General features: G+C 35.0%; 1 protein-coding gene and 1 long non-coding RNA gene across 6 annotated transcripts; one reads left to right on the top strand and one right to left on the bottom strand.

Moving 5' to 3' along the window:
- Positions 1–732: 732 nt before the first annotated feature.
- Positions 733–5,710, top strand: LOC114279495 (tobamovirus multiplication protein 2A). Of its 5 annotated transcripts, none has more exons than XM_028221744.2 (7): positions 733–916; positions 1,299–1,656; positions 3,199–3,298; positions 3,504–3,584; positions 3,671–3,775; positions 4,442–4,657; positions 5,252–5,710. In XM_028221744.2, exons 2-7 carry the CDS (start codon positions 1,424–1,426, stop codon positions 5,360–5,362), a joined length of 846 nt encoding a protein of 281 aa, XP_028077545.1. In that variant the 5' UTR covers positions 733–916; positions 1,299–1,423; the 3' UTR covers positions 5,363–5,710. The 5 variants fall into 5 exon arrangements, with proteins under 5 accessions (XP_028077545.1, XP_028077550.1, XP_028077549.1 ...); XM_028221749.2 differs by having other exon boundaries at positions 734–916; positions 1,412–1,656; XM_028221748.2 differs by having other exon boundaries at positions 734–916; positions 1,398–1,656.
- Positions 5,711–5,857: 147 nt separating this feature from the next.
- On the bottom strand, positions 5,858–7,774 carry LOC114279442 (uncharacterized). The gene is made up of 2 exons (XR_003635280.2): positions 7,060–7,774; positions 5,858–6,889 (listed from the first exon to the last, which is right to left on the bottom strand). It is a non-coding gene; the product is annotated as an uncharacterized LOC114279442 (long non-coding RNA).
- Positions 7,775–12,144: the final 4,370 nt, after the last annotated feature.

The raw sequence follows: 12,144 nt of genomic DNA, 5'->3' as shown, positions 1-12,144 counted from the left end.
AACATTACAACCTAAACGTAACAGCCTTCGAGCCTAACGAAATTGTGCCAATGTATGGCTGTACCATTTCGCTCAACCCAACAACATTCTCACATTCTCACTTTCTAATTTAAGAAGCGAACGTAAAATACTTTTACGAAATATAATGTGACACGTATGTGAACATTATAATACAACAGCGTTACCACAGAAGTTGATGTGAGATTATCATTACAAAGTGTGCCAATGGATGGTTTTACCAGATTGCGAAATCCATACGATATATGAGGACATTGAAAACAAAACAATCAGGCAAAACAAAGAGCAACATTCACCAATTGAAGAAGCAGACAACTTTCTCTCATTTCCTCAAACAATCTGAGTCCAGATCGGCAACATGAAACAACCAAACCATCCAACCTAGTAAAATTTTGAAAACCCAACAGCCTCTGCGATCATGGTGCATATCACGACACCAAACAATTGGAAACAATACGGCTAAAACATAGAAACATATATAAATGGTATAATAGTAAACTAATAGGACTTCAAACTTTATATGAAATTTCATAGGACTTTCCATTACATAAGTCTCCCTAATAAGACTTATAAATAATTTATTCTTAAAATAATTAATTTTTAAAATAAAAATTCACACATTAAATTTTAAAAAAAAAACTGAATTCATTATCCGTTACCGTTACCGTTACTGTAACCGTGTTCGTTTAAAATGAAAATTTTGGTGATAGTAAAAGGGGGAGGCGCCCCAATCATATAACATAACCTAGCTGGCGATCAACCAGGAAAACAGAAAAGGTGTCACCTTTTTGCTTCATCACTACCAAATTCCAGACCATTCTCTTTTCTTTTGTCCGATTTCGAATCTTCAAAGCCTCCCAATCTCTCTGCAATTCCAATCCACCGCTCCAACCTCTCTGTAAGTTCTCTCCCTCTATTTTTCTGTCTATTACTCATAAAAATCATAACTTTTTGTGCTCATGTTTATTATATTTCTCTCCAATTTTCAATTTTCCCCGAAAAAGCCATTTCTATAACAATTTATTGAGGGATTCACATGCATTGTATCTTCAATAGACGAGCCAAACCCTAGCGAATCGTAAGTCCATTCAATCACCTCAGATTCCACGATTGAATTGGTTCCGTTTGTTTCCCCGGAAAATTGTTCCCCATGGAAATTTTCGCTGGAAAATTTATAGTCAGCTTCAATGTTAAATCTTCTCAAAGATGAATCATTTATTTATTTATTTATTTTGTGGAAACAAAAAGGTTTCTGATATTATATTGTTTTGATTTTTAAGGAGATTTGTACGTTTGAAGTATTGATTTTGTGGGGGTAAATGTGGGGTTTATGCTGTAGTGAATTGGAGAATTGATGATTTTGAAGGGTAATTTGCAAGGGTTGTGATTGAAGGGATTGTAGAGGATGGCATGTCGCGGGTGCTTGGAATGTTTATTGAAGCTTTTGAACTTCTTGTTGACTCTTGTTGGTCTGGCCATGTTGGCATATGGGATCTACTTGTTTGTGGAGTATAAAAACTCAGATGAGGATTTGGCTCCAATCTCAGCCACGAGTGACGAAATGATACAGTTTGGTCGGCCGATCCTCATTGCTGTGTCTCTGTCAACCAGCATTTTCGATAACCTTCCGAAAGCTTGGTATGTGACCCACCCCAAATCTGTTTGTGCTTTTGGATTTGTATAGAAAGACATTTTTTATATCTCATAATTAGAATAGATTGCAATTAAACTGTTATTTTCTAGATTGATCTCGTTATAGATTTTCATTGATTGATGGTGCTTTGCATAGTTGAATTTGGTTCGTTATGATATGTTGAAAATGGTTTTGCCCAATGCATGTTTTGTGTTGCTTTCATTTCCTCCTGTCTTCAAGAATAAATAATAGTTTGTCTAGAGTGCATCTTCCTGTTTATAGGTGAGTGTTTCCTTATATTATAAAAATAGTAGCATAAATTGCATATAAACGATAGAGGGAACTAAGTCATGGCAAACTACATCTAAGAATCTGTGAGGCAATCTTTGTTTGGCATAATTTCTATAACACGTCAATGGATATCAAAGAGAAGGCACAGTTAGTGAAGCCTGCAATTCGAATACTGTGGTGTGTCAGCACGACAAGTAGAAAGGCAAAGAAGTAAGATAGGCAATTACCTTTTGTCATGGGAAGTAGGTACCGATACGAGTGGATAGAACAAAATATGGCCATGTTAGCATGGTTATTTTCAAAATATCTGCACAACATATATATTAGTTATGGTCGCTTTAGCCTTTCTGAAATGGAATTATGCCAAACTTGTTGGGTTTATTATATTTTTTCTAAACCTCAGTTGTGCTCAGTGTAATTTACCCTTGTATACATTAGCAATAGAATTTAGGTTGGTTGGATTGTGAGAGCCTCTACCCAAGTCTTGACCAAGTTTAATTCAGGTTGGCAAATTTTAGCCGAAGCCCTGACCAAATTTGAAATCACTGTCCAAGCTCCAAAATTTTGTGGGTTGGTCTCGGGTTGCTTGAGTTCAATCGAAGTTGTGCCCCCCTACTTGAGTCTATGCAATGGACATGTGTCCCAATGTTTTTTTTTTTTTTACTTTTTGTGAAAAAAAAATTATAAGACACGTTTGGATATGTGCCGAACATGTTTCATTATATTTGAGATGAGTTTAGGTGTTATCATGTCAAACATAGACAAGCCACACTGTGAGATGTGTCATGTGTGTTGTAGGTGCTCACTAATTATGCATTTTTTTTTTATTATTTATTTATTATTATTTTTTTTTTAATTTTTAAATTTTTGTCCAAATAAATTTATGGAACCTTTGTGATGCTATAATTTAACATTGATGTGGAATTTTTGCTGTTTAGTTTAGCTTTCGTTCCCATCCTTACACGTTGCACGCCGATCATACATGAGATGTGGTGATTATTTAAGGAATTTAGAATCATTTTCCTCAATTTTCATTGGTAGAATCATGATATACAATACTTGAGGAATTGATTATTTTCATGATTTTTGTGGTTAGATTCACAATGTGCACACTGTTTCAGGTCGTGTTTGCAAAAACACGACCATAAATTGATTATTTTGGTCTAAATTCACGTACACATTGTACCCTTACCAATTGTTTATTCAAGGAAATTTTGAAATGTGAGTTAATTTCCATTGTGGTCGTGTTTTTGCAGGTTCATATTTTTATTTATTGGTGTTGGTGCAGTTCTCTTTGTAATATCTTGTGTTGGTTGTATTGGAGCAGCAACACGGAATGGATGCTGCTTGACTTGTGTATCCTAATTATTGATGCATTTCGCATTTGTAGCAAAAAAGCATGGATCCGGACACAAACACACCAACATGGAAATTTTAAAAAAATATAGGATACGACAATTGAGGAACATATGCAAAATATATAATTTTTTATATTTATTATATGGCTTGTCTATTGTTTATATTTTTTTGGATGATGTACGGTTTCCTTAAGTCAAGACAGTATACAGTATTGGTGATATTGTTGATCTTGGTAGAACTGGCATGTGCAGCTTTCATATTCTTTGACAAAAGCTGGAAAGAGGTGAGCGTTATTCTAAGTGAACTTTCGAATTTCAGGATGGTATACCTATTAGGATATCTGATTAGTTGCTTTTTTGTTTGTTTCAGGAAATTCCAACGGATAAAACTGGAGACTTTGATATGATATATGAGTTTCTGGAAGACAACTGGGAAATTGTCAAATGGGTTGCTCTTGGGATCGTTGTTTTGGAGGTAAGCATAAGAATATGTCTCTTGCTTTTGAGGTTTACTATTAATTTATTCTTTATTGCATCTGAGTGATAGATGCAATGAAGTGAAAGCATTCCTCATCCATTAGTTTTGTGCATATATCTCATCTTGGATTTCTTACAATATGACAAATCGTACTTAGACATGCGCTTGTTTGTTAGACATGCCAACCTCGAAAGAGAACAAAATACAGCCATATATTTTGGGATCAGCCATCTGACATATAAACATGTGGCCACATTTGGTACGCAAAGAATGTAATAATGCAGAGTCCTTGTTATGTTGTGCTGGATTCACTCATTAAGCTTCCCACCCCCACCCCCACCCCCACTCCAAACAAAACATATATAGAAACCAAAAAAGAGGGAAACAATGAAATAACATAAAAGCTTCATTTTGCAGAAATCCTAGAATAACCTTATTTTATTTGGAAGTTCTAAAAATTTATGGTTGACAGGACTGGCATGGGATATGATTTTTTTTTTTTATTTACAAAAAAAAAAAAAAAAAAAATTAACTTGATTTGTCTGAATGTATAGAAGTGTAAAAAGACTTGATCAAATTGCTGGTAGAATTCAAAATTGAGTCGTTTATGTTTTTTTGGTCTAATAATGCCCTGGTTCTACTGACTACGCATGTAATTTGCAGGCTCTTCTGTTCTTGTTAGCTCTTATTGTAAGGGCTGCAAACAGACCGGTAGAATATGACAGTGATGATGAATATATTGGTGGCCCAAGGCAACAAATCCGACAACCATTGATCAACAAGCCGCTGCCAGTTCCAGCCACGGGTGTCCCTGTTGCTGGTAACCTTGATCAGCGCGCTAGCAGAAATGATGCTTGGAGTGCACGTATGAGAGAAAAGGTGCAATCTGTTCTGTATACTATTGAGTTAGAAAAATTGTGTCCCTTATGAGGTAGTCTAGTGTGACATTTATCAACAACATGAGTGTATGAACATTTGAGAAGTGTAGCAAAGGCCTACAAATTTTATGTGGTGTTCAAAATAAAAATAACTTTTTTGACCAATCAAAAGAACTTCCATTTTGCCCTCTATTCCATGCATTTTCCCTCGTGTAAATTTTCCATTCGATCCATTTTGAAAATCTTGCCAAAATTTAGCCCAATTTGTCTGGTGGGTTCTCTACTTTACCCTGCTCCAATTTGATATTGATTTCAAAATTGTCCCTGTGATCGGAATCTGTACTTGAAAGATCTGAACTCAGAACACCACAGTTCCCACTATACTTTACTTCAAAAATCAAACAATTCAATTCTCAAACTTTCACATCTGACACTATTTGGAAACTCAATGACTCAATTGTATGGATATCATTGCAGAACAGTAGTTACTGCACGATGTTTCCCCTTCTACTTCTTGCTTGTACCTTTTTTTTTTTTTTTTTTTCCTTCTGAATATAGCTTCTTTTTCTTTGTTTATCTTGCATGTAAAAACCAGTATGGGCTTGATACTACCGAGTTTACGTACAATCCATCCGAGTCAAACAGGAACCAGCAAACAGCAGCAGCACAGCCAGCTGAGGAGAAGAGTCGTTGCACCATCATGTAATTACCATCTCGTTTTTGCACAAAATTTGAAATTGAGTTGGTTTGGTTTGTGGGAACTGGTTTTTCATTTGACCGGTGTGAGAACTTTGTATGTTAAGAAGACCAGTCTCTTTCTTTTTGTGAAATTTGTCTACGAAACACAATTCTCATGAGCTTTACTCATCATTTTTTTGCGACTCCTTGATTTCATTTCCAAATGGCATTTTCATTTCAATGTATTTCAATTTGGTGTAAAAATGCATGCTAGATTCAGGGCTGGGGTATTCACGACGTGTGAGTTGTGTGAGGTTGACATTAATCCTGTAGAACAATATGCAATGGTGTCTATATTATTCAGTTTGTAGCCAAAGGAGTCTTGTAACATTTTGTTGGTTTGTTTGATTATTCAAATTTGATCAGTTTTTCTATTTTAGCAAGATTTGGCAGTTTGAAAATACTTGAATTGTCACATTGAAAAAGCAGCTGTTTTAGGCATTTGGTAATCACGATAAAAGGCTTTTGTTGTGTTTTGTTTTACCCTCATGTGTATCAATTCAGAGGCAGAGACATATTAGAACTGAATTCATATTGACATTGACCATGCAATCAAGCAAGTTTTTTATTTTTATTTTTATTTGAATCGTCTCCTTATACTTGTTGGTTTTGGATACTTCCCAAGTTCCAAGCATATTTGATGTTAACTTTTGATATATTTAAATAAATATATAAATAAAGGGTCATGTTAATAACAACTTAATGGATTATCAATAAGCTGAGAAAGTTTTGCAGATCATAATTTAATTAATTTTTTTGACCACTCAAAAGGTTATTAATTAACTATTAATAAGTCTTAATAGTTGTTTTTAGTTTTCATAAAGCTCTATTGAAAATAATCTTAGTAAAATTGTCATTAAAATAATTTATTAAGACGATTTTTGCATGTGGTTAAAAATTATTAATTAGCGGCTTTTTTGTCACAATTTTTATAAATTGTAGTTAAAATTTATAATTAGTGATATTTTTTTGTAACGAATTTTTTTAATTTGTCACTAAAAATTAAAAATTAGTCATTTTTTTGGGACAAATTTTTAAGGGGATTTTTTTTAAGGTCCCTGGTATTAAGACTTTATAGCATAAAAGACATCCAATATTTTCATAATGTCTAAGGTCCCTCAAGTCAAATCAGAGAAAATTCAATCCAGTGAAATTCTTTGAATCAAACCCAGAGAAAATTCAATTTAATCCAGAGAAATTCTCTGGTCCAAACCATTGGTCCAAAACCAGAGAAAATTCAATTTAATCCAGAGAAATTCTCTGGTCCAAACCAGAGAAAATTCAATTCAGAGAAATTCACTCTGGTTGAATTTTCACTGAACTTCACAGAGAATTCTAGTTCACAGAGAATTTTTCTGGTGACTTCACAAAGAAATTCTCTCCAAATCATAGAAATTTCCAAATTTCTCTGACCAAATCACATACTCACCCCTGTGATTTTCTCTTGCCATCATCTGAGTTGTTGGTGCTCTGTAACTTGTCTGTTTCAACATTCCTGTTAATAGAATAAACAAAATTCGAGAGTTAATTTGAATTTAGTAGGGTTTTGAGAACCAGAGCTGGTTCCGAGTCTCAGAAAAGCAATAAATTCTCGAATATGTTGTGAATTGCAAATTAATGGAGAGAGAGAGAGAATGAGAGGAGTTTTGGAGAGAGAAATAGTACTCGGGAGCAGAGTTGTTGTCTGTTCGTGTTATCACCACTACTTCGACGAACAACAGAACGAGAAGAAGCAAGAACTCAAAGAAAACCACTTCTTCGAGACTGCCATTGCCATTACTCACCACTCACTCACTCTCTCGCTCTCTCTAAGATTTCACTTTCTCTCTCTCAAAGTGGAACTGAGAGAAGAGTGAAGATTAAAAAAACAAAAAACAAAACAGAGCAAGGAGAACATTGATAGGTGAATCCGTACATATTGTCGTCACAAACATCACAACGTCTAGAAGACCCTGAATGTTGGAGCGTAAGGGAATGGGCGTGGATCGGGTGATTCATCTCCTCTGGAAATTCAGCACAAAATTTGTTCATAAAAAATAAACAATTTTTGCAACAGAATGCAGAACCAAAGATGTTTTCCCAACACACGTTGCAGACAATTGCCTCACCATCATCGTTCACTTCACCGAGTATCAATGGATGTTCATGGCTAAAATGTTGAAGCTCCATTTCTCTCTCACTACAATGTGGGTTTGTGTCTGTGTTTGATGATGTAAGTTCCCACAGCAACAAAAGCTTATAATAAGAAAGGAAATGAGAGTGGTAGAAGAGAGAGAAGCGAGGAGGAGGTCTGGATATAGAAAAGAGGGAGAGAGTTTTAGAGAGAAGCGATGTGTAAAGGTCGAGAACGAGAAGAAATAAGAGAGAAGATAGCGAGCGGGAGTGAGGTACTTTACACATTATAAAATAATATTGTGAACCTCTTTCATTATTGAAAATGGAAGAAGGATTTTAGACTAATTTTTTTAATTTTTAAACTATCTCTAAAACTTATAAATAATGATATTTTTTGTGACAAAACTTTTAAACAATCGTTAAAAATTAACAATTAATAACATTTTTTAATAATAATTGATAAAAAAATATTATCAATTCTCATAAGATCTATTAAACAATAAATTTATCTATTTACACCTACACGAAAATCTTCCTTATATTTTCTATTTCCACGGCAGATTCTAGGATATTTCCACGGTAGATTCTAGGAAACGTACATTGTAAACAACTAAAAGGAATTGGTCCAAAAAAGTGCAATTGCTTCCTACCAAAGCAAAGCAAAGCAAATATTAATAAATTAACCCCCCAAAAAAATAAAAATTAATGCCGATGTTTTTGGTACTACAATAAGACCTGTTTGGAGATCTCAAAAAGTGGTTGTGGTGGCCTAGTCATCCTTAATTCTATAAATTGGTTCATAAGGAAATATAGCAAGACATTTGTAATAATACAATTGTTATTTTATTAGTAATTTAAGCAAATATTGTAATTGGGGACCAAATCGAAGATGGAAGCATAATTATTATTTTGATTCACTCTCTTTCTTTCCTCAAGTCCCAGAACGAAAACACACACACCAACAACAAAAATAAAATAAAAAAATAACAAAATTTATGATGGAGCCTACTTCTCAAGAATTATATCTACTCATTTGTTTTTGTATTTTTAGAACATCTTCAAAGCTAGGGATGATCACGGGACGAGTTTGAGGTGGATTTACCATTCTCCATCGTCGCTTCCGCCAACAAACTCCCCCACCCTATCCTAACCTTATTACGGATGAAATTTTTTAACCCCACGCCAGCCCCTGTGGATACCCGATATCTGCGGATATCCGATCATATTTTAAATAGTCAAAAAAATTAAAAATCATTTAAATTTTTAGCATACTAAATATATATATATATATACAACAATGATTCATCCCACTAATTTGGGAGCACTAATTGACCACTAATGATGTGAAAATTCAAAAAAAAAAAAAAAACTTAAGACCAAAATATCACATCAATAAGTGGGACCCATCAATTAGTGCTCTCCTAGTGCTCTTAAATTAGTGATCATAAACATTTTTCATATACATATTTATATTTTCATATATATAAACAATGAAACTTTTAAGATTATTATTTATTTATATTTAAACAAAATCATAAACTTTTAATATTATTTTCTTATATTTAATTATATTATATATATACATATATTATTTATTATATCAGGTTGGGTTTGGATCTAGAGAAGCGATTCCCGCCCTGTCTTGCCTTGTCCCACCCCCGTTATAGGTGACCAAAACATAATCCACCTCTGCCCCACATAAGCGTCGGCCGCGTAAAATCCACCCTATTTCGGGCGAGTATAGGCGGGTCCCTGCGGATCAAATTAAAATGGCTATCCCTATTTAAAGCTTTATTATTATTACTATTATTATTATTATTATTATTAAAATTGAGTAAAGATTTGGATTAAAAATTATTTGATACCAAATGTTTAACATTAAATTTTTAATTTTTATCAAATAACCGGTCGATAGAGGGAATAATCGAGAGGATGTCTGGGCAGTTGTTCAGCTTAGGGTAAATTTTCTTCAAATTTTTTGCAATTCGGTCGTTCACCTGGTTGATTGACCGGTCATCTATCTGATCGTCCATTAATAGTCATTTGCGAAATTTGATGAAATGTAAAACACTCTCTCGATTTGATGAAAAAAAGTAGGGATCCTTCCTTTGATACTAGTTTGGTAAAATGGTTGGAACACCATTATTATCAATTTTTTTTTTTTTATCAAATTTAAATTTGATGAAGGATTTGACTTTGAATTGGAGATGTTCTTAGACGTATTAGAAAGAAAAGGGTAAATTATATTCACACCTCCTAAAGTTTAAGTTTAATACATATCACCCCTTGATGTTTAGAAAATTACACTGGCCCCCTATTATTATAATTATTTAGACGGAATTAACGTTGGTATCAAAAAGATAGTAAATTCATACACTCTTTTTTTTTTTATTACTTTGCTTTACTTATGTGTGTTTTTTTTTTTTTTTTTTTTTTTGCTTTACTTTTTTTTTTTTTGGTAATATAATTTCCTCTATTTTTTTTTATTAGGAACTGTTACCTTTTATATAAGCAAAGATTTGTGAAATGAGACTATTAACCACAAGGATAAAAATATAATTTTTATAACATTAGGGAATGAGATATAATCGGACCAAACTTTAAGAGGTGTCAGTATAATTTATGTAACAACACTCACCTTATTCTTGTCATACTTGCATACATTTCTGCATGAACCTGCATTGTTATTTTGATTTGAAGGTTTTGTCTTGCCTTGATTTGCTTAAAGTTGCTTGCTTGATTTCGTTCCTCGCTTAGTGTGTGTGTGTGTGCGCGTAGCCGAGGTCATCTTGAGCTTAGTCCGCCTTTGAACCCTTGTACTTAGACTTGTTTTGAGATCTTGTCCAACCCATCTTCACCTCGGGCATTCATTGCCGAGATGCGTCGCACTTAGTGAACCTTGTCCTTGGGCAGGTATGGCCTAGGCCGAGATGTGGCACACCTCGGCCAAGGTGTGGCACAGCTTAGTCAAGTGTCGTCCTCCCTAGCCGATGTTTTTCTATCCTGTTGCTGGATCCTTGATTTGAGCCGATGTCACCTTGTTGCCGATGTGTCTTACCCGAGCTTGCTGCATATGCTTTGTCAGAGACTTGTCTTGTCCATCAATCACCTTTTTGGAACTGAACCAACCCGATAACGCCACGTGTCCGAGCTGATTGTTAAGGCAGCCGGCAGACCTTGAAACAAATCATTTTCTTGTCTCAAATCTTTGTTTTAGAGAGAGAAGCTCTAGAGAGTTCTTGAGTGAGAGTAGTCTTCCAAGCTTGATCTTCGTGGCTTGAACCGTTAGATTCGAGCTTTGGGGTAAGATTCTTGATCTACTTTGAATGTTGTTATGGATTATCTAGCTGCATTGCATGATCGGATTTGTGTTGCATATCATGCATCGTTTTGAAGTTGGTTTTGGTAAGAGAAAATGGTTTTCCATGTGTTCTTGAAGAAAGTCTCATTTTGATCGAAAAGTTTGGAACGAAAATCATGTTTTGTGTTTGTTCTTGCATGACTTTCTTTAATGGGTACCCAGGTCCATATATTTTGAACTCTTGGCATGAAAACTCAGATTTTTGTAACAAGTTGTGAGCTTGCATCCATCTTTCAAATGATCATGTTCTTCCTACTCTTCAAAGGAAAACCCAGGTTTTTCCTGACTTCGTTTAGCGGGACCTCGGCTTAGTCCTGGATGGTACCCAGTGTGTTTTCGAGAAACGGGAGCAGTGATTAAGCTCCCAGCTTGTTTTGTTTTGTCTTTGACTTGGATCTGGCAAGAATGCCGAGATCATTTGCATGTATATATAGAGCTTGCTTTGAGAATGTGACTTGCCATGTGATTGTAGGTCCTTGATATTGGCTTTGAGTCTACACCTGAAGAACTAGGTGAGTGGTATTTCTAATAAAGCTATGTTACACTTGCTTTTGATAAATCTTGTTTTGTTTGTTTTGACGTGGGTATTTGCTAAGCATGAATAGATAGCCTTGTTTGTTTGTTATCCTCGGAAAGTCCCTTGTGCTGGAGGACTCTAAACTTTTGCAGTACTAAGTATAAAAGGATACGGTCCTTGTTAAATCGGGCTACGGGCCTAAGTAACACAAGTCCCTTGTGCTGGAGGACTCTAAACTTTTGCAGTACTAAGTATAAAAGGATACGGTCCTTGTTAAATCGGGCTACGGGCCTAAGTAACACAAGTCCCTTGTATTGGAGGACTTTAAACTTTCGCAATACTTTTGACCAAACGATTACGGATCGTACAGCCCTTGATACTTGAATGATGAATGCGGTTCATCCCTTGCTTCGCCGATGTTATGATACTTGAATGATGAATACGGTTCATCCCTTGCTTCGCCGATGTTATGATACTTGAATGATGAATACGGTTCATCCCTTGCTTCGCCGATGTTATGATACTTGAATGATGAATACGGTTCATCCCTTGCTTCGCCGATGTTATGATACTTGAATGATGAATACGGTTCATCCCTCGTCTTGCTAAAGTTTGATGTGTTTCGTTTTGAAGGACCTCGTCTATATTCATGCAAAACCTTTATTATTAGTACCATTCACTGAGTATTTGTACTCACCCCTCTATATATATGTAGGTGACGAGCAGGACGGCGGCGACGCCTAGATCGTTTGGATGC

Source organism: Camellia sinensis, chromosome 13 (assembly GCF_055761805.1).
Source record: "Camellia sinensis isolate YWXY chromosome 13, ASM5576180v1, whole genome shotgun sequence".
In the NCBI taxonomy this organism is placed as follows: Eukaryota; Viridiplantae; Streptophyta; class Magnoliopsida; order Ericales; family Theaceae; genus Camellia; species Camellia sinensis.
The sequence above is the reverse complement of the archived record's forward strand: the minus strand, read 5'-3'. Positions and strand labels throughout refer to the sequence as shown.